At 49.6% G+C, this 27,461-nt stretch overlaps 2 protein-coding genes across 6 annotated transcripts in view; one reads left to right on the forward strand and one right to left on the reverse strand.

Annotated features, from left to right (window-relative positions):
* The window catches only part of EXTL3 (exostosin like glycosyltransferase 3), a 177,107-nt gene extending 164,285 nt beyond the window's left edge, over positions 1-12,822 (forward strand). For all 5 annotated transcript variants that reach the window (XM_083432561.1, XM_083432559.1, XM_083432562.1 and 2 more), the window contains 3 exons: positions 3,255-3,399; positions 4,459-4,587; positions 9,151-12,822. In XM_083432561.1, coding sequence (XP_083288687.1) covers positions 3,255-3,399; positions 4,459-4,587; positions 9,151-9,360 — 484 coding nt within the window. In that variant the 3' untranslated portion in view covers positions 9,361-12,822. The remainder of the gene's footprint in view (positions 1-3,254; positions 3,400-4,458; positions 4,588-9,150) is intronic.
* An 8,505-nt stretch (positions 12,823-21,327) lies between these two features.
* INTS9 (integrator complex subunit 9) overlaps positions 21,328-27,461 on the reverse strand; it is a 74,009-nt gene continuing 67,875 nt past the window's right edge. Inside the window, exons 15-17 of the mRNA XM_083432620.1 lie at positions 24,393-24,491; positions 23,340-23,477; positions 21,328-22,206 (exon numbers count right to left, since the gene is read on the reverse strand). Of these exons, the coding sequence (XP_083288746.1) occupies positions 22,030-22,206; positions 23,340-23,477; positions 24,393-24,491 (414 nt within the window). The 3' untranslated portion in view covers positions 21,328-22,029. The remainder of the gene's footprint in view (positions 22,207-23,339; positions 23,478-24,392; positions 24,492-27,461) is intronic.

Raw genomic sequence — 27,461 nt, forward strand, 5'->3', positions numbered from 1 at the left:
TTTTCAAAGCCTGAAATAATAATAATAATATTATAATAGTTTATTATTTGTACCCCGCCCATCTGGCTGGGTTTCCCCAACCACTCTGGGTGGCTTCCAGCAAAGATTAAAAATACATTAAAATGTCACACATTAAAAACTTCCCTGAACAGGGCTGCCTTCAGATGTCTTCTGAATGTCAGGTACTTGTTTAGCTCTTTGACATCTGGTGGGATGTCAAAGTGGAGGGCGCCACTACTGAGAAGGCCCTCTGCCTGGTTTCCTGTAACTTTGCTTCTCGCGATGAGGGAACCACCAGAAGGCCCTTGGAGCTGGACCTCAATGTCCAGGCTGTACGATGGGGGTGGAGACGCTCCTTCAGGTATACTGGGTCGAGGCCATTTAGGGCTTGAAAGGTCAACACCAAGACTTTGAATTGTGCTCGGAAACGTACTGGGAGCCAATGTAGGTCTTTCAAGACCGGTGTTATGTGGTCTCGGCGGTCGCTCCCAGTCACCAGTCTAGCTGCCGCATTCTAGATTAGTTGTAGTTTCTGGGTCACCTTTAACGATAGCCCCACATAGAGCGCATTGCAGTAGTCCAAGCGGGAGATAACCAGAGCATGCACCACTCTGGTGAGACAGTCTGTGGGCAGGGAGGGTCTCAGCTTGCATACCAAATGGAGCTGATAAACAGCTGCCCTGGATACAAAATTGACCTGCGCCTCCATGGACAGCTGTGAGTCCAGAATGACTCCCAGGCTGCGCACCTGGTCCTTCAGGGGCACACTGACCCCATTCAGGACCAGGGAGTCCTCCACACCTGCCTACCTCCTGTCCCCCCAGAAACAGTACTTCTGTCTTGTCAGGATTCAACCTCAATTCATTAGCTGCCATCCATCCTCCAACCGCCTCCAGGCACTCACACAGGACCTTCACCACCTTCACTGGTTCTGATTTGAAAGAGAGGTAGAGCTGGGTATCACCTGCATATTGATGAAATGAAAGCCATTTACACCTTTAATGTCCTTCTGCTGCCCTCTTGCCTCTTAATGCCCCCCTGGACCCCCCCCCCCCCCGCCGAGGGCGTATCTCCCATTTTAGCAACCACTGAGCACTTTGTGGCCAAACATGGCTGGTTTTCCTCTCTTCCACTTGCATAATTACGCTGTCCTTTCTCCTTTGAGTCCTAACTTATACTTCCCTCTCAGGTTGCATGTGAGAGAGACTGTTTTTGAGCATTGGACCAAAGGGTCTCTGTCTTTCCTCCTCCTTTCCCGAGGAGTTCTGCTCTCCCGCGTGCCCCCCAGCAAGGGAAACTGCGTCTTGTTCATAGATCTTACTCTCCCTATCTCCACGAGGGGATATCTACAGGAAAAAATTAGCTGCGGGGTCTTATTTCTCTACATTTGTTCTAAATTCCCACCGCATGCAGATGTTTGGCTGCAACAAATCCTTATTTTTAGCAACGTGCCTCTATTTATAGTCGCCAGTGCTAGAGGGACTGCTCCTTGCCCACACGACGTGAGGATGAATTTTAACAGGGAGAAATGCACTTGGGCAAAAAAAATGAGAGGCACAAATACAGTACATGTGAAAAGGATCTAGGAGTCTTGGTTGACCACAAACTTGACATGAGCCAACAGTGTGACGCGGCAGCTAAAAAAGCCAATGCAATTCTGGGCTGCATCAATAGGAGTATAGCATCTAGATCAAGGGAAGTAATAGTGCCACCGTATTCTGCTCTGGTCAGACCTCACCTGGAGTACTGTGTCCAGTTCTGGGCACCACAGTTCAAGAAGGACACTGACAAACTGGAACGTGTCCAGAGGAGGGCAACCAAAATGGTCAAAGGCCTGGAAACGATGCCTTATGAGGAACGGCTAAGGGAGCTGGGCATGTTTAGCCTGGAGAAGAGGAGGTTAAGGGGTGATATGATAGCCATGTTCAAATATGTAAAAGGATGTCATATAGAGGAGGGAGAAAGGTTGTTTTCTGCTGCTCCAGAGAAGCGGACATGGAGCAATGGATCCAAACTACAAGAAAGAAGATTCCACCTAAACATTAGGAAGAACTTCCTGACAGTAAGAGCTGTTTGACAGTGGAATTTGCTGCCCAGGAGTGTGGTGGAGTCTCCTTCTTTGGGGGTCTTTAAGCAGAGGCTTGACAACCATATGTCAGGAGTGCTCTGATGGTGTTTCCTGCTTGGCAGGGGGTTGGACTCGATGGCCCTTGTGGTCTCTTCCAACTCTATGATTCTATGAGGAGTCGTGGGAGTGTTTTTATAGGAAGGGGAATAAGCCCCAACCACGTGTCTGAAGCTGGAATTGGGGGGAGGGGAGAGAGACATGGAGAGATGGCAGGATTTGCCTCTCCCTCTATAAATCTTGTTTTTAAGTGGGTGAAGAGAGGCCTGTATAGCCATATATGGCCCCGATTAGATGATCAACGTGGACCTCATTCAAGATATGGGCTTCACGTCAGATAATCATCAAAGCTTGCAGGGAATGTGTGCATAGAATCATGGAATTGTAGAGTTGGAAGGGACCAAAAGAGTCATTTAGTCCAGGGGTCAGCAACGTTTTTTGCGTGTGCACCACAGCATGCACTCAAGCTATTCCCGGCGCTCTTCTAGCTGCCGTGTTCTGGGTTAGTTACAGTTTTTGGGTCACCTTCAAAGCTCGCCCCACGTACAGCGCATTGCAGTAGTCCAAGCGGGAGATACATAGACCATGTGCACCACATTGAGCTTCTTGGAGTGTAAAATGTAACGGCCGTAAGAGGTAAAATAGTAGCAGAAGCATTTTGTGAGTTGTGCGGCTCTGTAAGCTAAAGCTCTGGTTTGCTGCCCCGAAATCCAAGTGGCTGTGATTCGCAGCCCTTCCCTCGCCCTACCAGTAACTTTAGGAAGGGTGAGCTGTTTCTATTATCATTACAATAAACAGAAGAGAAACAAAATGTGTGTGTGTTTGCTGAAGAAAAGGGCAGAAACCAAGAAAAAGCTGAATGTTAAAAGTCTAAACGAAAGTGTGTGAGGGGGGAGTCCTCTGGGCTTTGCATTACAGTCCGCCTCTGTTCTTAGTGTTGCCTATTTTCTTTGCTGAATATTTGCCGCCCAGCTTAACAGCGAACGCCCTGTGATGTCTGCCTAAAACAATGTCTGAATCAGCTGCCGTCGGCTTAGTGAGAGGGCCGCTTGTGTGGGCTGAGCCGCGCTCTTTGTCCCCAGTCTGTCCGCCTTGTTCCATCTCTTCCCTTCCCACTTTGCATCTTCAGGGTCTGGAGAGAAGCCAGGGACCGCATTGTGGGCTTCCCCGGGCGCTACCACGCGTGGGACATCCCTCACCAATCCTGGCTATACAACTCCAATTACTCCTGTGAGCTCTCCATGGTGCTGACGGGCGCTGCCTTCTTCCACAAGGTAAGGGAGGGGGACCCCAGTCGCTGGGAGTGGCTCTCAGCTCACATATTTTTATAAGAAGGGGAATTGCAAAAAACAACAACAACAACACCCCAACTCTCATGTTCTCCGTCCCTTGTGGAGCTTCCTTTGCCAACCTGCCTGTTCAGTGTGGTGTAGTGGTTAAGAGCGGTAGTCTTGTAATCTGGGTGAACCGGGTTCGCGTCTCCGCTCCTCCATCTGCAGCTGCTGGGTGACCTTGGGCCAGTCACACTTCTCTGAAGTCTCTCAGCCCCACTCACCCCACAGAGTGTTTGTTGTGGGGGAGGAAGGGAAAGGAGAATGTTAGCCGCTTTGAGACTCCTGAAGGGGAGTGAAAGGCAGGATATCAAATCCAAACTCCTCTTCTTCTGTTCCTGGTGGGCAGAGGGGTCTGTTATTCTCACAGGCCACATCCACAGAAGCCGGGAGCCAAACTCAAGCTGTCCCGTCCTTCCACCTGTTCGGGGAGGATGGAGAACACAGAACAGGGCTGAGATACTGTCCTCTTGGGCGAAGTAGAGGGAAGGGGTGCAGAAAGTCGTGATCTAGTGGTTGGAACCGATACCGGGCTGGCTTTTCAGTGCAAATGGACTTGCCTAGGTGGGCAGTTAGAGAGCCAGCGAAGGAGCTAAGCGCTGTTCCTCCTCCCCTTGTCTGGAAGGAGTTTGGACCTAGAATGGGGCACAGATGCGGCTGGACTCCAACTCCCATCATCCTCAGCCAGCATGGCCAATATCCAGGGTTGATGGGAGTTGGAGTGCAGGAACATTTGGCGTTCCACAGGATCCCCGTCCCTGGCCCAGATCCAATGTGGTTCTTCTGAGGCAGAGAAGCAGAGGTGAAAATGAAATCAAACAAGCCATTGTGTTACATTGGGTCCGTTTCACCTGCACAAGACTATTCTCTTTTCCCCAAGGTGTGTATATATGGACTCAGCTATGGTAAATCAGTGGCATTTGTCTTGAGGGTATTGGCCATTTTCTGATGTTTTCCCATTCTCCTTCCCTCCCTCTCTCCCTCTCTCCCTTTCACCTGCAGTACTATGCCTACCTGTATTCCTACGTGATGCCCCAGGCCATCCGAGACATGGTAGATGAATACATCAACTGTGAGGATATCGCTATGAACTTCCTGGTCTCTCATATCACCAGGAAGCCACCAATCAAGGTAAGCGCTTGGCGGAGGACTTGAGAGGACTGAATCCTCTTTCCTTTTTTTGCTAGGGCAAAATGATCTCTCATTCCTGAGCTACTAGGGCAGGCATCCCCAAACTCGGCCCTCCAGATGTTTTGGGACTACAATTCCCATCATCCCTGACCACTGGTCCTGTTAGCTAGGGATGATGGGAGTTGTAGTCCCAAAACATCTGGAGGGCCGAGTTTGGGGGTGCCTGTACTAGGGCGTGCCTCTGAACAGTGGTGTGGAAAAGAGGGTTGCAGCATTTAATCAATTAAACTGTTAGGTCGAGTGGAAAAAACTTCCCATCAAGTAAAAAGCTTCCCCTATGTATAAACACACACACATACACCCAAGCTCACGCACAAATTTTTTTCATTGCTGTTTTCTCTTTCCTTTTGGGTTTGATACAATATGATCTAGACCAGGCCTGTCAAATTGGCCCTGGGATGTGGGAGAAAGAATAACAAGTAGAGACCCCCCAGGATAGAAAACCACTCCGCAACTTAGGAAATCCTGTCTTTTGTATTATTAATTTAATTTAGGAGTCAGCAGAGTGAATAAATCCTCACATCGAAAGTGGTGGACAGAGACGTGTGTAAGCGTTATCTACAGGCATTTATTCAGCATAGTTCAGGAACAAAGAAAAAACATGTCTGCTTCCCTTCGTCTCCAGCAAAACAGCAAAAGCAATATACAAACGGAGGTTCCCAGCAAGTGCTGGAAGTAAACAGGCATGTGACGCACAACAGTCATGCCTGTTCCCTTTTAAGGTGGAGTGGAACTATATCCTAACAGAAACACCCCAAAGCAATTAAAAATAAAGACAACAGCAATTAGAAAGCAGCATATAAATACGGTATCTGGTCCAGTGCGGGTAAAGAAAATCTACGCTTGAAACGCTTTGGCAGTCTTCAGCAGACGCCAGAGAGATAGCGTAGGGGATTCTTATGGGCCAAGTCAGGGGCCACCACACTAAAGGCCCGATTCCTGCCTTGTCCAGAATGAACCTCCTAATGGGGTGGCATCTTCAGGAGGCCCTCTCATACAGGTTGTATGCACAGCGATTGGTAGTGCATATAAGGAGTGAGGTGATCTTTTAGATCTCACCTGCAGTTGTCTCAAGGCACAAATAGGCTCCGTGGGAACTTTACGGCACTTTCAGAACCCACTACTGCTAATAAGTTCCCCCTCCAGACACCTCAGAAGGAGAAGACACTGTCCTTCTATGAAATGGTGGTTCTCAACCTGTGGGTCCCCAGATGTTGTTGGACTACAACTCCCATCATCCCTGAGCTCTGGCCTTGCTAGCTAGGGGTGATGGGAGTTGTAGTTCAACAACATCTGGGGACCCACAGGTTGAGAAAGGGGGAAGGTCTCCATTCAGAGACCTTTGGCGAGGGAAGCTCATTCGGTTGTCAGAGCTAAACAGCCTCGGATTTTGCCTTTGAAGGTAAAGGCAATGCCCAGGGGGTGCTTTGAAAATTTGGAAGCATTCTACAACATGCAAGGTCGTGGTGTTCCCCATGCAAAAAAAAAAAAAAAAAAACCATGCAAAAAAAGAGTAGATCTTACTGACAATTCCTTTGAGTACTACCGTATTTTTCGCTCTATAGGACGCACCGGACCATAGGAGAGGGAGAACAGGGGGGGGGGGAATTCTCCCCCTCTCTGCTCAGCACCCCTTCAGCGAAGCGTCAGGAGAAACGGAGCCCCTTCCATTTCTCCTCCCACTTCGCTGAAGGGGCGCTGCGCAGAGAGGGAAAACTGTGCAGCGCCTCTCCAGCGAAGCGAAGCCAGGAGAGCAAGAGGGATCGGTGTGCACCGACCCCTTTCACTCTCCAGGCTGCAGGCAGCTATCCGCAAGCCTTCGGAGCGCAGCGGGAACTCCCGCTGCGCTCCGAAGGCTTACGGATAGCTGCCTGCAGCCCCCGGAGCGCAGCGGGAGTTCCCTGCGCTCCAGGGGCTTCAGGCGGCTTCAGCGAAAGCAACGCAAAGCCTCCGGAGCACGGGGGGAGCTCTCCCTCTGCGCTTCGGAGGCTTCGCGTTGCTATCGCTGAAGCCAAGGAGCCTGCATTCGCTCCATAGGACACACACACATTTCCCCTTCATTTTTGGATGGGGAAAAGTGCGTCCTATAGAGCGAAAAATACGGTACTTGATATGGAACCAGCCCTCATAGCTGTCAACTTTTCCCTTTTCTTGCGAGGGATCCTATTCAGAATAAGGGAATTTCCCTTAAAAAGGGGGGGAAGTTGACAGCTATGCCAGCTCTTGCCATAGGGTTCAGGGTGCCCACTGCGTAAGGCCTAGGGCAGGTCTCCAGAGGCCCTTTAATTTGGCACCGTCATTAGCTGGTATTTCTCTAGAGCAAAGTCCATCAGCAGCTGATAGTAATTGCTTTGACCTTTTGGCTCTGCTTAGCAGCCAGAGTGGGCCAGAGGAAGACGGAGGAGGCTTCTAGCTGAAGCTGACCTGCTGAGGTCCCTGCCAGGCATTATGTGTCTCTTCATGAAAACGAGCCTTTGCGGATAAGGGCAGCTGCTTGGCGTGGGCAGAGCAATCCTTTGGCTTCCCAGAGTTGCCGTGAGGGGTCCAGAGGGGGTGGGCACATGGCCTCCCTCTCCCACCCTGCCGCTCCTTGGCCTCAGCCTCAGTTGGCATACCTGGGTGTGCCCGCCCCTGGGGAGGTGCTCTGGTGAAGCGCAGTGTTTTTGGAAACCAGAATCGTCCCAAAGGCCGTTTTGGTCTGCTGTAGTCAAAAAAATTTAAACAAAATTTAAAAATTCCATCCAGTAGCACCTTAAAGGGACCCCTGGCCATTAGGTCCAGTCGTGACCGACTCTGGGGTTGCGGCGCTCATCTCGCTTTATTGGCCAAGGGAGCCGACGTACAGCTTCCTGTGGTCATGTGGCCAGCAGGACTAAGCCGCTTCTGGCAAACCAGAGCAGTGCACGGAAATGCCATTTACCTTCCCGCCGGAGTGGTACCTATTGATCTACTTGCACTTTGATGTGCTTTCGAACTGCTAGGTTGGCAGGAGCAGGGACCGAGCAACGGGAGCTCACCCCGTGGCGGGGATTTGAACCGCCGACCTTCTGATCGGCAAGTCCTAGGCTCTGTGGTTTAACCCACAGCGCCACCTGCGAGACCAACTAAGTTTGAGCTTTCGTGTGCATGCACACTTCTTCAGCTACACTGAAACAGAAGTCAGCAGACCCTTATACATAGTGAGAGGGTGGGGAGGGGTATTACTCAGAAGGGTGTTGGGAATGGGTGATTGGCTGATAGGTGTGGTAAGCCAGTTGACGACTGTTAACGACCACAATTGGTCTTACAGGAAAAAGCAAGGGGTGAGATGGCCAAAAATAGCTTTATCATGTATAATGAGATAAGAATCCAATGTCTCTATTCAGACCAGGTCTCTCCATGGTTTTAAGTTTGGTAATAAGTTGTAATTCAGCAACTTCTCTTTCCAGTCTATTTTTGAAATTCTTTTGTAATATGTTAGCTACTTTGAGATCTTGTATAGAAAGATCTAACCCTAACCATAACCCTTTATATCCAAAGACTACGTAATGTTATAAGAGGTATTTAAAACCTGCCAAAGATTTCAGGTGTTTACAGTGGTCTGTCAAATAAAATGTGAATTTCTCCCATTCTTTGCTGAAGTTTTGATCCTCCTGGTTTCTGGTTTTCCCAGTCATTTTTACCATCTCTGCATAGTCTACTACAGTGCTACCTTGCTTCTCAAACTTAATCCGTTCCAGAAGTCTGTTCCAAAACCAAAGCGTTCCAAAACCAAGGCGCGCTTTCCCATAGAAAGTAGTGCTAAATGGATTAATCCGTTCCAGACTTTTAAAAACAACCCCTAAAACAGTAACTTAGCATGAGTTTTACTATCTAACGAGACCATTGACCCATAAAATGAAAGCAATAATCAATGTACTGTACTATAAAATAAATAAGACAGTATTGTAGATGATAAAGATTAAAATTACACAATTTTTTTCTTACCTGCACTGATGATAGTCATTGTTTGGATGGGAGGCTTTTATCCATTTCTGCAGTCACACAGTCAATCAATCAATCAATCAATCAAACAGTAGCTGAACTGGGATCCACACAGTCACAAAAACAAATTAACTGAAAAAGCCTCAAAACAGAAAACGCAAAATAAATAGCATAAAACAAAAGCGTCAAATACCACCTTAGAACACTATAATCAGAAACGGAAGGTTTGAATGAGGGGACGCGAATTAGCAGCGCAACAGGAAACACAGGGGACTCCAAACGGAGCATGTTCGGCTTCCGAAAAAAAGGTGTGAAAACCGGAACACCTACTTCCGGTTTTGCAGCATTCGGGTTCCAAATTGTTAGTGAACTAAGCTGTTCGAAAACTGAGGTACCACTGTAGTTTAGTGTGCCAGTCCACTCTGTCAGGAACCCTGATTGAGCATCCTTAGCCCAGCACACAACTTTGGGCTGCTGAATCCTCTTGGGGGACCCCTCCCAGCTCACGGCCTGTTTCCCTTGCCCTCCTCCTGTGCGCAGGTGACGTCCCGCTGGACCTTCCGCTGCCCCGGCTGCCCCCAGGCCCTCTCCCACGACGACTCCCACTTCCACGAGCGGCACAAATGCATCAACTTCTTTGTCAAAGTCTACGGCTACATGCCTTTGCTCTACACCCAGTTCCGCGTGGACTCCGTCCTCTTCAAGACCAGGCTGCCCCACGACAAGACCAAGTGCTTCAAGTTCATCTAGGCCTGCGTGGAGACGCGTCTGTGTGCGTTCGCTGCGGACTTCTGGAACGAGGCCGGAGGCGAGGAGGGAGGCTGGAAGGGTTTCCTCCTCCCGCTGCTGCCCCTCATCCCCTGGGACAGGCGCCACTTTCCGCCTGAGGAGAAGGACACAGCGGTGGCTCCCGCCATCTTGTGCCAGCCCCACGGGGACTGTAAGCCGTGGGGCACCACCCATTACAGACTCTGCTTGGTATTGTGTACTGAGGAAAAACTGAGACTGGTTAGTCCCCCAGGTAGTGGGTTAGCCAAGGGCAAAACTGGGGTTTTTAAAATATTAATTATTATTTAAAATGGAAGTGTTTTAGATATGCCTGGTAAGGCTTTCTATATTTTTTTTTTTTCAGAAGGTGGGAGGGGGCTGCTGGGAGGGAGGGAGGGGATATTTCATGTTTGTTTCGCCCCCGGCCCGTGATGCTGTTTGGGGAGAGGCCCCAGGAAGCTGCGTCCAACACCCTCTGCCCACCCCGGCCAATATCCCAGATTTCTTTCTTGTTCTCAAGGAGGGAAGACCTGGCCACCTGAGGCCTCCATCCGTTTGCTTCTCAGTGAGACCAGTGCTTGGGATTTCCTGGAGGAAACCGTGGATCCCTTTCCGCTGAAAAATACCCTCTCCCTGCAGCTGCCAAGGAGCGAAGTGATTCCAGGGAGCTTCTCGCCTCTACACCCGCCTGCGCTAAAGGATTCTGCCGCGTCAACCTTTTTTTGTGGCGCCCCAGCCACCCAGCGGCGCCTTTCCCAGCTGCGGGTGCCCCTAGCGGAAAATGGGCTGCTTCCTTGCAGGCTCGGGGGGGGGGGGCTGCTGCTTCTCTCTGTGCCACGCGGGGGCATCACATAAGCACCCCCACCTCCCTTTGCGGAAGCTCAAAGGTCTTAATTTAAGCGTCACTTGCGCAGCGTGGGAAGTTTCCGCACCGCAGGCGAGGGCAACGCCAGGGCGACTGCAGGCGAGTCGTTTGGGAGTGTGGGTTAAGTTTTCTTTTAGATGTGGCCTCTTAGGGATTCTTCAACAAGACACACACACTCGTAACGGGTCTGTGGTGTGTTCCGGATGAAAGGTGCTGAATTCCTGCTCATGAAGTGTACCCCAAATCCATCCTCTGTCAAGCAATCATGTCTGGTCTCAACAGCTCTCTCAGCCCTGATGCCTAAAACTGCCCTTCTCCTCCCTCCTGTGCCCTTTTTCCTCTATGGCTCTTGAGACTGAGGGGCCAGCAGCCGCTGGAGAGGGACAGGCGAGTGGTCTACTCCCCAGGAGCACTGGACCCCACGGGAGACTGCACACAAATTTAATATTATTGTTCTAAAGAGTGCAGGCCGTCTCTGCCCCCCCCCCCAAATTGCTTTCAAGCTACTTCTGCACAGAGTTTTGGTTCCGCAGGGGGCCTTTTCTAGAAAGGCTTTCGCTTCGACATCACATTGGCCAAGTAGGCCATTGTGTGCAGTCTTTGCAAAACTATAAGAGATGGTGTGGAACAACTTGCTGCCCCCCACCCCACCCCGGCTGCAATTTAGATTCCCCTTCCCTTTTTTATTTATAGAAAGGCAGTAGTGAAATAGCCGCCTTCCTGTAGCCTCCGGGAAGGTTGGCAGTCCCCTTGATATATTCTCTCCCACTGCGATTCCTGTCCTGGGTCCCTGATTTTTGCATGTTGTGGGTGCTGATTGGCGCTCTGCAGTGCCAAAGGGTAACCATCACCCTCTTGTGAAGATACAGGTGGAGGGGGGGCTCCCCGTGCCCCATTTGGGCAGGAAGCGCATTCGCTGGCTGGCATGTTTGATGGCTGCGACTCACGAATGTTTACAGACCTCTCTGCTCTTTTTTGCATAGTCTTCAGGGACTGCAATTCCCCCTTTGCATTTTCAAAAGGAGATTCTCTGTCTTTTGCACCCAATAATGCAGTCTGTCGCCATGCGAGTTGAAATGTAGCAGAACAAAGGACAAAGGTGGCTGTCCCAACGGAAGCGGGGTCTCCTTCGGCAGCCCCCCTCCCACTTCTAAGCCACAAGTCTCGTTCTCCCCATACTCTGCTCCCTGCCTGGATGAATGAATAATCCTCAGCCAGGGCAAAAGAGGTGGTGGTACATAAAACGTTGGATTCTCCATGGTGATCAGCCTCCCTCGCATGTCCACAACATGTACAGGCGTCCTCTGTTGGGTGCGCAAGGCTTAAAAGGAAGCCATGTGCAGATGGTCTCTCCGTCTGGTTGCAGGCATCCCCAGACTCGGCCCTTCAGATGTTTTGGGACTACAACTCCCATCATCCCTAGCTAACAGGACCAGTGGTCAGGGATGGTGGGAATTGTAGTCCCAAAACATCTGGAGGGCTGAGTTTGGGGGTGCCGGATCTAGTGGATGGGAACGTGACATGAAAGTAACTTCATCTCTCCCCGTCCACGATAAGCGTCGCCCCTACTGTTCCTCCTAGTTCATTTAAACCTCTGTAAGGTGCCAAGCTAGGTTTTGGACATCCACTCAAAAATGTGTTTACATGGTTCCTCCTCGTCGTCGTCCTCCTTTGCTGTGCTGGTTGGAGGTTACCCAACTTGGACCCCCACCCACAAAAAGGCACAGACGGCTCTCCCAGCGGTGTTCTCTGACCTCTGTTGGATGTGTGGAAACCCAGATTAGAACCACAATGCACAGTTCAAACACACACAAGCACTCGCTCTTTTTGGAATACGACCAGGTTTTTTTTTTTAATAAAAAAAAAATCACACACATACACACGTGCACTTTGGGCTTTTTAAAATAACCGGGGCTGTTTTTTAATCGCCCCCTTCAATGTCGCGATCATCCCAAATGGAGATTTCTAAAAAGATAACCTTAGCAGGCCAAGGTGGAGCCTTGCCGTGCCGTCCTCTTCATGTTGTGCTAAGTTTGTGGGGGTTTTTCTGCCGGGAAAAGGAGGCGGTCGATTATTGGAGCCATTCCTCAGGCTGATGGGCACCTGGGCAGGAGGAGGAAGCGGTGAGGTGAGAGAAAGTCCCGTTTGTCTCTAGGCAAGTCCAGTGGCTTTTTCCAGACCCTGAACACCCGTGTTGGTGCCATTCCTCCTAAGAAGCTGCCGTCCTCCGCTGCTCAAAATGGTGGCCCTTTTTCATTTCTTTGAGGATATAGGAAAAGGTGGGGTCTGCGTGATGAGGGAGGGGGCTTCCTCATCCAAGACCTTCTGGCATCTCTGCAACTGGGTACAGCTGCTCAATTTTATTTCCTCTGCTCTCCCCTGCCCAGCGCAACGGCCATTTGTGGGCCCTCTACCCCTTGCCACTATGAATGTGTTTTAAAAGCTCTGTGAGCACCAAATTTTAAAAGACGGGAAAGCAAAAAGTGGGGGCGGGGGGGGAATCTAAAACCTTGACACGAGCACAATTGTTCATATGTTGAATTTTGTAAAAGGGTGAAATAAACTCAGTTTAACTTGAACGCGTCTAAAGACTCTTTGCCACTTTTAGCAGAAGGGGACAAGCAGTGACAGCAAGTGGGTGTTGAAATGTCTACTTCATTTAAATAGTGATTTCCAAACTTCTTGGGGGGCCCTGTCCCCCTTGGTGATCCCCAAGGGCCCCAATCCTGTACGAAGCGTTATTCAGAGTGGCGGCTTGCATGACCCGCTAAGGAAGCACCCACAACAAAATTCAGAATAGTAAATCATTTGTTGCACATTTACTCAAAATCCGATTAAAATTATTTGGTTTAATTCAAGAAAACTGATAGTCTTGAACCATCATCAATTTATACCAGCTTTTCAAAGACCGATAGACATTTACATTTCCAGCACAGCCCTTCCTCTTAGCACCCTCCCAAGTAAGAAGATACGACATGCAAAATGATTGGATGCATGCAATAAATGATGTGTGGCTGGTTTCTAGGAAAACTCCCACGAATTCACCATACCTGAATAAGGTGAGTTTCACAATATGGGCTCACCTAGGAGCAGAAGCTGCTTCTTTCTAATAGACAACGTCATTAGTGCATTACAATCTTTATTGCCCTGGAGGAAATTGAGGTTAATTTGCAGTTTGCCCAAAACGGCTTTTTGTCAACCTTATCTGTTCATGCGGTCTCAGCAGTCCAGCTCGTTCTTTCCCTCCGCCCTCCCCTTTCCCCCCCCCCCCCCAGTTTTCAAAAGGTTTCCAGCGATTTGTATCTCCCTGCACCGAGATTGGTACAGCCGTGGACTTTTGACTCCAGATCTTCCTTGCTAAGTTGCCGAGGACAAAAAAGGAAAAGCAGAGAGAAGAAAAAGGCATCTGCTGTGGGTCTTAAGCCCTCGTCTCTGAAAAGGCTTTTCGCGGCACGATTGCCTGCGCAGAGACGAGCCCGTTGAGATCCATGGGGCTTATGCCTGGAGAAGTGAGCATTCTGTGCAGCGTGTATTTATAGCATACGCTGCTTAGCAGGGGGTGCCAACGCAGCGCCCGTGGGCCCCTGGTGTACCTGCTAACACTGGCCATGAAGAAGAAGAGTTTGGGTTTGATATCCCGCTTTATCATTACCTGAAGGAGTCTCAAAGCGGCTAACATTCTCCTTTCCCTTCCTTCCCCACAACAAACACTCTGTGAGGTGAGTGGGGCTGAGAGACTTCAGAGAAGTGTGACTGGTCCAAGGTCACCCAGCAGCTGCATGTGGAGGAGCGGGGAAGCGAACCCTGTTCACCAGATTACGAGTCCACCGCTCTTAACCACTACCTCAGAAACTCTCTACAAACTTCCCCTCCGATATCCACTGTTGCTTGAGACCTTTTTCTCTCCCTGCTGACTCCCTGCTTGGCCCCAGCTCATCCTCCCCATATCAAACGTGCGCCCATAAACCTGGCCACCTTTCATGGGACTGGATGACGACCCTCCCATCTGTTCTCAACAAAGGCATTGGGAGGTGCAGCATCTAGTCTAAGGTAAAAGGTACAGTGGTACCTCGGGTTAAGAACTTAATTAGTTCCGGAGGTCTGTTCTTAACCTGAAACTGTTCTTAACCTGAGGTACCACTCTAGCTAATGGGGCCTCCCGATGCCGCGGCCGTGTGATTTCTGTTCTCATCCTGAAGCAAAGTTCTTAACCCGAGGTACTATTTCTGGGTTAGCGGAGTCTGTAACCTGAAGCGTCTGTAACCTAAGGTACCACTGTAAAGGTAAATGACCCCTGGATGGTTAAGTCCAGCCCAAGGCAACTATGGGGTTGTGGTGCTCATCTCACTTTCAGGCTGAGGAAGCCGGCGTTTGTCCGCAGACAGATTTCTGGGTCATGTGGCCAGCAGGACTAAACCGCTTCTGGCGTAACGGAACACCGTGACGGCAGCCAGAGCGCATGGAAATGCTGTTTACCTTCTCGCCACAACGGTACCTATTTATCTACTTGCACTGATGTGCTTTTGAACTTATGGGTTGGCAGAAGCTGTTAGAGAGCAACGGGAGCTCACCCCGTTGTGGGGATTCGAACCGCCAACCTGATCAGCAAGCCCAAGAGTCTCAGTGGTTTAGACCGCAGTGCCTGGAGACAGGCAGTCAGGTCAGACTAGGAATGACTGCTGGGAGGAGCGCAGAGAGAATAATTGCCCTCCATAATTGCCCGGAAGCCTCCATCTGCCCCAGCTGCAACAAAACATGTCTCTCCAGTATCAGTCTCTACAGCTACAGCAATAATAATAATAATAATAATAATAATAATAATAATAATAATAATTTATTATTTGTACCCCGCCCATCTGGCTGGGTTTCCCCAGCCACACTGGGCGGCTTCCAACAAAGATGAAAAATACACTAAAATGTCACATATTAAAAACTTCCCTGAACAGGGCTGCCTTCAGATGTCTTCTGAATGTCAGGTAGTTGTTTACCGCTTTGACATCTGATGGGAGGGCGTTCCACAGGGCGGGTGCCACTACCGAGAAGGCCCTCTGCCTAGTTCCCTGTAACTTGGCCTCTCGCAGGGAGGGAACCGCCAGAAGGCCCTCGGAGCTGGACCTCAGTGTCCGGGCAGAACGATGGGGGTGGAGACGCTCCTCCAGATATACTGGACCGAGGCCGTTTAGGGCTTTCAAGGTCAGCACCAACACTTTGAATTATGCTCGGAAATGTACTGGGAGCCAATGTAGGTCTTTCAAGACCGGTGTTATATGGTCTCGGCGGCCGCTCCCAGTCACCAGTCTAGCTGCCGCATTCTGGATTAATTGCAGCAAGGCCCTGTGACTCTCCAGCAGTGTGACTTCACCTACAAAAGCAGCCTCCTCCATAGTTTCCCAAGACAGACAGATGCCAACATTATCCCCTTACTCCAGACAGGGAGCTACTGAGGCTGTAGGAGGCATAGGGACTAGCCTACAGGCCAAACTAGATGATACAGTGGTACCTCTGGATGCGAACGGGATCCATTCCAGAGCCCCATTTGAAACCTGAGCAGAAAGCAACCCGCGTCTGCGCGGGCGCGGGTCAAGATCCGCTGCTTCTGTGCATGTGCGTGACGTCATTTTGAGCATCTGCGCATGCGCGAGCGGCGAAACCCGGAAATAACCCGTTCTGTTACTTCCAGGTCGCCGCAGGACGCAACCTGAAAAGATTTAACCTGAAGCGTCTTTAACCCAAGGTATGACTATACATTAAACAAGTTGTACAGTTGGAAAGGGGTCCCGAGGGCCATCTAGTCCAGCCCCCTGCAATTCAGGAATTAATGCATCAATGCATTAATTTGGAGGGTTCCCAAACTGTGGTCTGTGGCATCTCTGTGAACAACGGCAGGGACAGGGGCTCCTCCATTGTTCTCAGAATGTGTCCCTCTGCCCAGAAGGGAAGTTTGAGAGGAGAAGACACTTGCAAGGAGTGGAGAAGATTAGCAGCAAGGTGAATGGGAAGCTAGAATTAAAAGATTGAACCTCGCAGAGCACGATTCATTGCAATTACTTCAACAGTCAGAAAATACATCAAGTATCCCACCAAAACAAAAAAAAAGTGGTCAGGGTGGGGTGGAGAGTTGGGAAACTTCTGCATTAGAACATTGAATGTCTCTGGCTCTCCCCCCCCCCCTTTTAAAAATAAACTTGCCATTAGGACTGGCAAATAAACTGGCAGGGAACTGGCCAAGAACCAGGATGAATGGGGAGGAGGGACTGACCCATTTCCAACCATGCCATGGGTCTGGGGGAATTCTCCCTGCCCCCACCTCCAGCTCCCCCTTCCCATTTTCTACCCCACATCCCTACGAGGGGACACACAGCCCCCCTCTTCTGCTGTTGCTGCTGCCTAGAATAAGAGCGAAATCAGACTTGCTCTGAAAGGAGAAGCAGATCATAAATCACCTTTCTAGCGAGCGGCTGGAGTTTTAATCCAATGCTATCAGTTAATACAATATTTAACGTGGAAGGGGATTTTTGTGTGATGCGCAGTCAAAACAAATTTGAGCAAGAGCTCTTGAGCAACGCAGGGCGAGGCTGTTTTTGCACTATCACTGTTTATTTTAAACAATGCACCTCCCAGTTAAGAATAGTTCATGCTTTCAGATATCTGTTCTGGACAGTCCTCTGGAGCAGATTTTGAGAGTCCATCAGGGGCTTCAGGGGAAAAGGAAGGGAAAGTTCTACCTCTACCCAGCTCTACCTCTCTTTCAAATCAGAACCAGTGAAGGCGGTGAAGATCCCGTGTGAGTGCCTGGAGGTGGTTGGAGGATGGATGGCGACTAACAGATTGAGGTTGAATCCTGGCAAGACAGAAGTACGAGACCACATAACACCGGTTCTGAGAGATCTGCATTGGCTCCCAGTACATTTCCAAGCACAATTCAAAGTGTTGGTGTTGACCTTTAAAGCCCTAAACAGCCTTGGCCCAGTATACCTGAAGGAGCATCTCCACCCCCATTGTTCTGCCCGGACACTGAGATCCAGCGCCGAGGGCCTTCTGGCGGTTCCCTCACTCCGAGAAGCCAAGTTACAGGGAACCACACAGAGGGCCTTCTTGGTAGTGGCGCCTGCCCTGTGGAATGCCCTCCCACCAGATGTGAAGGAAATAAGCTGCTACCTTATCTTTAAAAGACATCTGAAGGCAGCCGTGTTTAGGGAAGTTTTAAATATTTAATGCTGTATTGTTTTTAACACTTGATTGGAAGCCGCCCAGAGTGGCTGGGGAAACTCAGCCAGATGGGCGGGGTATAAATAATAAATTATTAATAATTATTATTATTGTGCAAGCAAAATTCTGCTGTGGGGGTGAAAAGGCAGCACCTGGACACCCCTAAATTACAGTGAACATGCTGCCACCCTGTCTTCTGAGCAGCAGAGCCTTGGGTGGCCTAGTTCTTTAATTATACTGGAAATAAATCCATTACTTGGCTTACCAATGCCAAGATGTCTGTGTTATCAACACTTTTGTGAATGAACGCTGCATTTAGTTTCCTTCTGTTTCCGCCGACATCCGCCTAGCAGCTTGATTTTCTTTCTTACTCGGTGTTGAGATTGCCCGGTAACAGAATATTGCATAGTGTTTATTTCCCCTTTCTCTATGAGGACATCTGTCCTGGTCCTAGCTAAGGCTACCAAACTCCCTTCCCGTCTCTTCTCAGCTAAAATAGACTGAGAAACTAATTCCTACCTCCATTTGCAATTACAGCGATGGGTTGGGGAATCCTAGCCTTAGCTAGGACCTATGTGGCGCTGTGGGTTAAACCACAGAGCCTAGGACTTGCTGATCAGAAGGTCAGCGGTTCGACTCCCCGCAGTGACAGGGTGAGCTCCCGTTGCTCGGTCCCTGCTCCTGCCAACCTAGCAGTTCGACAGCACGTCAAAGTGCAAGTAGATAAATAGGTACCGCTCTGGCGGGAAGGTAAACGGTGTTTCCGTGCGCTGCTCTGGTTCACCAGAAGCGGCTTAGTCATGCTGGCCACATCACCCAGAAGCTGTACACCGGCTCCCTTGGCCAGTAAAGCGAGATGAGCGCCGCAACCCCAGAGTAAGTCACGACTGGACCTAACGGTCAGGGGTCCCTTTACCTTTACCTATGCACTTCCCAGCTTGTAGGAACCCTCAAAGAAAATGTTCTGTTCAGCTATAGATTCTGGCCACAGACCCAAGAAAATACAGAAATGGAGGCAGTGTGTTGCCGGGGGAGGTGACAGAGCCTTTGCCAGTGGGGTGGAAGAGAATAGAAAGCTTTATTGCCCCCCCCCACTCCAACGCGCCTTTGCTCACTCGCTCTGTGCCCCACTGAGCAGCTCATTGCAGGTTCTCACTGTGGGCCCCAGTGGGGAATTTGTTCCCGATTTCAGACATCAGCTTCTGTGTGCTGTTTCCGCACAGTGAAGGTCTCCAGCCCCTTGCTGTTCCAATTTGTTTGCATCTGTGTTATTTCAATTTAGCATAAATGTGATGGACGTGGAAGCGGTGTTGCCGGCTGCAGTGAGGAATAAACAGCATCTCTTCTCGGGCTCCGAAAAGGCAATTCCCACGCCTGGGATTTCAGCTTTGCTCTGCGGGGCTGGCAGCACTGTGATGCAAACTGGGTTGCACAGGGTGAGGGGGGGCACAAATCTTTCTCCCTCCCGCTTTGCAGGGCAGCAGCAAAGAGATCAGCAGCTGACAGGTTAAGGGTCCATCCCACCCCACCATCCTGAGCTTGCAAAACCCCCAAGTCTCAGCATCTGGGTAACACAGGCTTGCAAATTACGGGGAACTGTTTGCTAGCTGTGCAAATGCCTGCTCTTAGTTTGCACATAACGCATTTCCTCTTTTAAAATATTGGAATATACAACTTGTCTGTGCTGCTTGAACACTGGATTTGGGCTGGGATATGTTCGTGTGTGGAATTAAATTAAATTGGCTGGAAAGGCAAAGCGGCCTCCAGCCCCACCTATAGCTGGCAGTACTAACACTGTGCTGCATTTCAGGGGTGTTGTAAGTTACTCTTAGTCGCAAAACTGGTCCAGCTCTACTTGTGATGAGATAATCAACTATATTGGCACGTGCAGCACAAATGTTAAATGTTAAAAAAGGAGATGAGGAATCACATTTCCCATACAGTGTAAAACTAGAGTCAGAGTACAAACTCCTTTTTTGTTTGTTTCACTGCTCTGTTGGAAGAGGATGGTGCTCGCCAGTCACAGACATGCAAAAATATTGGATTCAGGCCACTGAACTATGATAGACATTTTCCCACCTCTTGCTTCCATGTCTATCCTAGCAGGTTATAAGGATGGATTGCAGGGGAAGCACTCATGCAGGCACAAGCCTGTCTCCACATTGTTACCGATGCCTTCAGTTCCATGTGGACTAGCACCTTGCTTTTTGAAAGAAGTGACAGCTGGGAGCCTGCGAGAGTTAATTCTGCACAAATCCAGAATTCCCGGGGCTCTGGAATAAGCCTGTTAAAACTTGGAATGTAATTGGATTATTCCTTCCCACCTCTCTCTCTCTCTCTCTCTGCCCTGCAGTTAATAATGAATGGCGTCCAGGAAGGAAAGGAAGTGGTGGAATGCAAAAGCCATCAATTACGGACAGAACGAAACTTCTGCAGTCAACCAGTGAAGGATCGCTGCTGCCTTGACAGCAGGTTGCAGTAAAATATGGCTGTGATTAGAAATTGTAAATATATATAAGGCAGAGGGAAATCGGAGGCTATTAGGCAGGCGATTAATACAAGACTCAGACAGGTGTCACCACTTGCACGGCAGGCCGATGAGATGGTGGCTTCGAGGTTTGGCTGTTCCCACAGCTGCCAATCACTCTGGTCTGATCTCTCCTGATCTCTGGTCTGATCTCTCTCTCTTTCCGTTCGTTAGGGGAGCTCATTATGCATTTGGAGCCCAGATGTGCAAAGAGGATGCCGGACCAGGACCAGGAGGAAAGGAAGAAGAAGAAGAGGAGTTTGGATTTGATACCCCGCCTTTCACTCCCCTTCAGGAGTCTCAAAGCGGCTAACATTCTCCTTTCCCTTCCTTCCCCACAACAAACACTCTGTGGGGTGAGTGGGGCTGAGAGACTTCAGAGAAGTGTGACTAGCCCAAGGTCACCCAGCAGCTGCATGTGGAGGAGCGGAGACACGAACCCGGTTCCCCAGATTACAAGACTACCGCTCTTAACCACTACACCACGCTGGCGGAAAGCACTGGCATCTTATCAGGAGGTCCATTCCTGTTGTGGCTCCCAAACCCTTTGGAATTCCCTCCCCGTGAACATACTACACAGGATCCAGAAAGGACCTGCAACTACCTTATTTTTCGCTCCATAAGACACACTTTTTTCTTCCTAAAAAGGAAGGGGAAATGTCTATGCATCTTATGGAGCGAATGCGTCGTCCCTGGAGCCGAATTGCCCAGGGGCAAAAAACAGATCGTGCTTTTTTCTTTTTTTTTTTTGAAAGAGGGGAGGGGGTGTTGAAACAAAGCCACTGAGCAGCTGATCAGCAAGCGATCAGGAGGGGAGATAAGGGACTCTAGCGATAAAGGAGGCAGCCTGGGAGTGGGGAGGGAAAAGCCCATGGATCCTCAGGATTTTTGCATTGGGTCACCCCAAATTCACCATCAGATCACATAGCATGTCCATGGCTACAGCTTGCGCCAAATCACACACGCACCCACTGTTTTGTGGGGCGGCAATGGTGCAAAAACATGGTTACAAAGCATGGATCCACGTGGATCCTCAGGATTTTTGCATTGGGTTACCCCAAACTCACCGTCAAATCACATATCATGTCTGTGGCCACAGCATGAACCACAAAAATCATACACCCACTGTTTATTTCAGAGTTTTTTCCCCTTGTTTTCCTCCTCTAAAAACTAGGTGCATCTTATGGTCAGGTGCATCTTATGGAGCGAAAAATACGCTAATTCAAAACACCAGAGAGCTGGTTATCTGACCACACTCCTTAAGAAAAGCCTTTATTGATGCCCAATGCAGTCTTGGAAGCCCACAACAATAAGTGGTGCTTTCTTTTAATAAAAAAGGGATAAACGATGACCGGGTCTCTCGGTTTTATTTTAGAAAAAAAAAAGCATTTCTTTGAGTAAACAATCAGTATTACAACACAAAGGAGAACTGACAGGCGTCGAAAAAGCGTCGTCACGAAAATAAAGCAAAATACTTCATTTAAAAATAATAGGGGCTGCTCCCTTCCAAAATAGGGGGGTGGGGTGGGGAGAGAAAATGCTTTAATTCAACTTTTGCCAAGCTGGTACCTGCCAGGTATTTTGGTATACAACTCCCCCTTGCTGGCTGGGGCTAATGGGAGTTGTAGTCCGAAAGAGTTCTGTTAAACGTTCCGGAGAACGGAACAGGAAACGCAGTTCATGAGCACTTCCTTTTTATTAGAAAAAGTTGTGTCTCCTCCCCTGCCCCCCCCCCAACTTCCACCGGGGGCTATGGAGGTCTGCTAAACAGCCTGCTGGAATGCTACAAAATGCCCCGGTGATGGGGTGGCGGCATATGGGACAGCTGCCTCAATTGTTGTGTCACGATAGTGGGAAAATTGTGCCTGTTTCATTATTCCTGGTTTTTAAAATGGCACGGCAGCCCCGGCAACCACACTCTGGAGAACAGTGCAATTTGTTGCCATTGTAAAATGAGCCTCTCTGCTCCCCCCTTGGGTCAGCAGCCCCTCCCTTTTTCTGACCCTGCTGTGGGGGGCCGGACGGCCGGACTCCGAGGCAGGCCAGGGCTTCAGAACTTCTGTAGGAATTTGAGGACCAGCTCCTGCAACTTCACCCGGAGCGCCTCGTCGCTTTCGCACATGATGTGCGTGGAGTCCTCCTCGATGCGGATGAGGGTCTCCACGTCCTGGAAGAGCACGATGTGGCCTTTTGGGGTGTCCTCCACCTTCACGTCGCTGAAGCCGTGCTGCAGAGGGACAGGGAAAAGGGAAGGGGGTGCTCAGCTGGCAAACCAGAGGCAGTGTGGCAAATGGGAGAGGATTTGCATTGCAGGGAGTTGGGTCCCTTTGGGTCCCTGTCCAACTCTCTGGTTTTATGATTCGGCATGAACAAAGGTGTACAGGGGTTGGCTGCCCCTTGCCTGAATTACCGTATTTTTCACTCTATAAGACGCACCAGAGCACAAGACGCACCTAGTTTTTCGAGGAGGAAAACAAGAAAAGAAATATTCTGAATCTCAGAAGCCAGAACAGCAAGAGGGATCACTACGCAGTGAAAGCAGCAATCCCTCTTGCTGTTCTGGCTTCTGGGATAGCTGCGCAGCCTGCATTCGCTCCATAAGACGCACACACATTTCCCCTTACTTTTTAGGAGGGAAAAAGTGAGTCTTATAGAGCAAAAAATACGGTATATTTATGAAACAATGAACAGTGATACAATGACTGCTGCAATCAACACAAGATAATATCACCAAGCCTAAAAAAATGAAAAATAAACATCCATAAAAATGTCAAAAGTAGTTTCTTTCCCCAATACGTTTTCTCTTAACAAACTGAAGGACATCGTCCTCTTTCTATGCTCTTCCTGATGGAAACTTGCAGATGGGGACAGCTATACCCCGGCTTTTAGCCTTGTATGCCTCCTTCCTGCAACTCCTGCCACCAAGCTGGTGTCAAACATGCTTTCCTTTGGCCCACATCAGTGAGGCCGAGAGGGGGGTCTTGTTGTCCGAGCAGCCCATGACCTACAGACACACTGCCCATCAGGCTGGCACCCCAGGGAGGTCCCTTTGGTGCTGCTGGCACAGCGGTTTGACTTCACCCCTGGAGGCGCACTCCATTGTCTCTCACCCCCGGAGGTGCACTCCATTGTCTCTCATCCCCGGAGGCGCACTCCATTTCCTCTCACCCCTGGAGGCGCACTCCATTGTCTCTCACCCCCGGAGGCGCACTCCATTGTCTCTCATCCCCGGAGATGCACTCTATTTCCTCTCACCCCTGGAGGCGCACTCCATTGTTTCTCACCCCCGGAGGCACACTCCATTGTCTGTCAAGGCGGACGGGTGCCAACCGCCTCCCCAGTGCTCTGGCCGTGGCTTACCTTCTCCAGGGTCTGCACCAGCTGGTCCATGGGGATGGAGCCACTCAGCAAAGGCTTGACGGGTTTCAGCTCCGGAACTTCATCTGCCACCCGCTTCCTCTTCTTGCCCCCTTGAGGCTGAGGAGGCTTTGGGGGGAGCTGTCGACACAAAAGGAGACGGATGCAAGGTTTTATGTTTTAATTTCTGCAAATTGTTCAGAGATAGTTGAAGCACATGGAGGGTGCCAGGTGGTGGAAGTCCGATACATAAAAAAAGGATTGCCTTCTCCTGCTTTAAAACAATGTTGTCGCTTTAATTGTGCATTTAATTGTGCATTAATTAGTTGTCGCTTTAATTGTGCCCTAAACGGCCTCAGTCCTGTAGACCTGAAGGAGCGTCTCCACCCCCATCATTCTGCCCGGACACTGAGGTCCAGCTCCAAGGGCCTTCTGGCAGTTCTCTCCCTGCGAGAAGTGAGGTTACAGGGAACCAGGCAGAGGGCCTTCTTGGTGGTGGTGCCCTCCCTGTAGAACGCCCTCCCCCCAGATGTCAAAGAGATAAACAACTACCAGACTTTTAGAAGACATCTGAAGGCAGCCCTGTTTAGGGAAACTTTTAATGTTTAACAGACCACTGTATTTTAATACTCTGTTGGAAGCTGCCCAGAGTGGCTGGGGAAACCCGGTCAGATGGGCGGGGTATAAATAATAAATTCTAAATTGTGGAGATTTTTTAGGGGGTGAGGGGTACTTTCAGCTTACCTTAGTTCTGAGCTGTTTACCGTGTGTGTGTACACAGAAACTCAGGTCAAATAAACAGCAATAAAAATTTATAGGTTTGAGCCCCAGGGTCCTTCTCGGCTGCCTGCTGTTTGTTCCAAAACGGAATTGATTTTGATTATGGGGTTCAGCTTCTCTTGCGAACCCCAGAAACGTTTTGTCCCAGGGGTTTTGCTGGGATTTGGTGAGCGCAACTGATGGTTAACTAACTCGGAAACCCCAGGGATCGGAGCCACGGGGAGCGGCCTTCACCCAACCCCCCCCCTTGCCAGCACCCCAGTATTCACACCCTACCTGAAGCACATGTTTGTTGTCTTTTGTGTGCAAAACAGCCGTAACGGTCGCCAAGGAGATCCCCGGCTTCATCTCGGTGGGCACCAGTGAATCTGCAAGCTGGTGAAAGAAAGATGGAGCCACTTTATACACAGACACACAGGAGCAAATTTAGCCACTTCAAGTGCAATCAGACCATTTTATTTTCCCGAAAACCAGAAGGACGCAAAACACTCCTCCCAGAGAATGCAACTTATAAAGCATGCAGGACTTGTAAACAGGTAAAGGCTTTCTGGGAAATGGTATGTAATAAGTTAAAGATGTTATTCCATGAACACGCTCTTAACAGTGAGTCTGTGATGTTGTTGTTTAGTCATTCAGTCGTGTCTGCCTCTTCGTGACCCCCTGGACCAGAGCACGCCAGGCACTCCTGTCTTCCACTGCCTCCCACAGTTTGGTCAAACTCATGCTGGTAGCTTCGAGAACACTGTCCCACCATCTCGTCCTCTGTCGTCCCCTTCTCCTTGTGCCCTCCATCTTTCCCAACATCAGGGTCTTTTCCAGGGAGTCTTCTCTTCTCCTGAGGTAGCCAAAGTCTTGGATCTGTCCTTCCAGTGAGCACTCAGGGCTCATTTCCTTCAGAATGGAGAGGTTGGATCTTCTTTCAGTCCATGGGACTCTCAAGAGTCTCCTCCAGCACCAGAATTCAAAAGCATCCATTCTTCGGCAATCAGCCTTCTTTATGGTCCAGCTCTCACTTCCATACATCACTACTGGGAAAACCATAGCTTTAACTATATGGACTTTTGTCGGCAAGGTGATGTCTCTGCTTTTTAAGATGCTGTCTAGGTTTGTCATTTAAAAATACTTTTGTTAAAAAACCAGAATGCTGAGCCATAGTTTAAAGCAAACCATGGGTTAAGTTGCTCAAGGAGTTGCTGCCAAGGAGTGTGGTGGAGTCTCCTTCTTTGGAGGTCTTTAAGCAGAGGCTTACAACCATATGTCAGGAGTGCTCTGATGGTGTTTCCTGCTTGGCAGGGGGTTGGACTCAATGGCCCTTGTGGTCTCTTCCAACTCTATGATTCTATGATTCTAAGGGCTAGGCTCCCTAGACACACGAGGGGGCCTCCATCTGCTCCCACCTGCTGGGCCTGGGGGCCCTACCATGCGCATGTGTCTTTTAAGGAGCTGAATCAAGGGGATGTTCATGAGTCATGGGTTGTGTGCATGAACTTAACAGTGCTCAGTTTATCTTTGGGCTGCTATTTTGCCAACGTTGTTTTGTAGACTATAGATGTTGATCTGTTACTCTTGTGACATGACTTTTGCTTTAATTGTGGGAGGCGAACGTGATTGAAATCTGAGGAACGTTTTCATGTACGCAGTGATTCACAGGCAGCAAGAATCTCAACAGCCTCCCAAAATGAAAAGGAGATTCCACCCCGACCAAAGTGGATTGGCAGGTGGAATTATTAGAATACACAGAATGAACAAGGATGATGGGAAGAATTAAGAGATAATACAGAACAAACATTTATTAGAGAGTGGGACATTTGCATAAAATATCTTAAAGGGCATTATAAAAATGTGAATTCTCTGGCAGGCTTAGACTGACCCCTGTATGAACACAGAAAACCTTATTAAAATATAAATTTGGGAGAAGTATGGAGTGATAATGAAAAGTGTGCTACTCAAAAGACCCTCGATGGGGTGACTGGAAGTCATAGTAGAACTTGTGTTGTAAGCAATTAACTTATTTTTTTGTAATTTGTAGTATCCTTTGATTTTTTTTTCTAGTTGACTTTTTTCCTCTTTTTTTACAATCAATGAAGCAATTAAAAAAAAAGACTTTTGCTTTAATTGTGACGCTCGGCCTATTTCTCAGCTGTTGCTCTGTTAAAGGAGTCTTATGGATTGCAGTTGTTTCGCTGACGAGTTGTTAATTATTCTATGTTGGCTTCCCAGTTGCTCTGGGGTCTGCCATTAAGAGGAAGAAGGAGAGAGAGGTCCAGCGAAGGCAAACTGGAACCTCTATATTCTGTGGCCTGAAAGGAACGTGGGAACAGCAGAGGATCCGGCCTGCGGTGGACGGGCAAGCGTGATCTGTCCTCCTCCCCCCTCCTTTCCTTTTCGGGGGCGGGAGTGTGCCGAGCGGAGGCTTTTAAATTTTTTATTAAAAAGCCTTTCATCACAGACATCATTAAAGCCATTTTGCTGCTACAGGGACCGTAATGAGTCTCGAGGGGCGCTTGAAAACGTTTAAGGAATAAAGCAGGGAGGTGCCTTTCCTAGATGAGCGGCTTTCATAAACCCGTAGAAGTTAATTTCCCAAGGACACAGCGGAAAGGGCGGAGGCGCTTGCCAGGCAGGGGGGACGATGGCGGCGGGCGGCTTGTCTGGCACCGAAGGATGGGCAGGGAGAGTACCGCGACCCCCATCTGAACGGCTCGAGTCACTGAGCGGGCTTGGGAACCACTGAGCTAGGCGGAAAATTGGTCTGACTCGCGGAATAATAGAATCGTAGGGCTGGGACCCCAGGGGGCTATCCAGTCTGACCCCCTGCAAGTCAGGAATCACAGCTAAAGAATCTCTGACAGATGGCCATGCAACTTGCAAGGAGGGAGACTCCACAACCTCTGGAGGGAGAGCGTTTCATTGTCTGTTAAAAATGGGAAGCGTAATGCTGGTGGTCAACAAAAGAGGTTTAAAGACTCTCAAGGCAAATCTTTTAAAAAGTAGTATAAACACAGACGCGGGTGGCGCTGTGGGTAAAACCTCAGCGCCTAGGACTTGCTGATCGCATGGCCGGCAGTTCGAATCCCCGCAGCGGGGTGAGCTCCCGTCGTTCGGTCCCAGCTCCTGCCAACCTAGCAGTTCGAAAGCACCCCCAGGTGCAAGTAGATAAATAGGGACCGCTTACCAGCGGGAAGGTAAACGACGTTCCGTGTGCTGCGCTGGCTCGCCAGATGCAGCTTGTCACGCTGGCCACGTGACCCGGAAGTGTCTGCAGACCCCGCTGGCTCCCGGCCTATAGAGTGAGATGGGCGCACAACCCTAGAGTCTGGCAAGACTGGCCCGAATGGGCAGGGG

This window comes from Podarcis tiliguerta, assembly GCF_965153285.1.
Source record: "Podarcis tiliguerta genome assembly, chromosome: 3".
In the NCBI taxonomy this organism is placed as follows: Eukaryota; Metazoa; Chordata; class Lepidosauria; order Squamata; family Lacertidae; genus Podarcis; species Podarcis tiliguerta.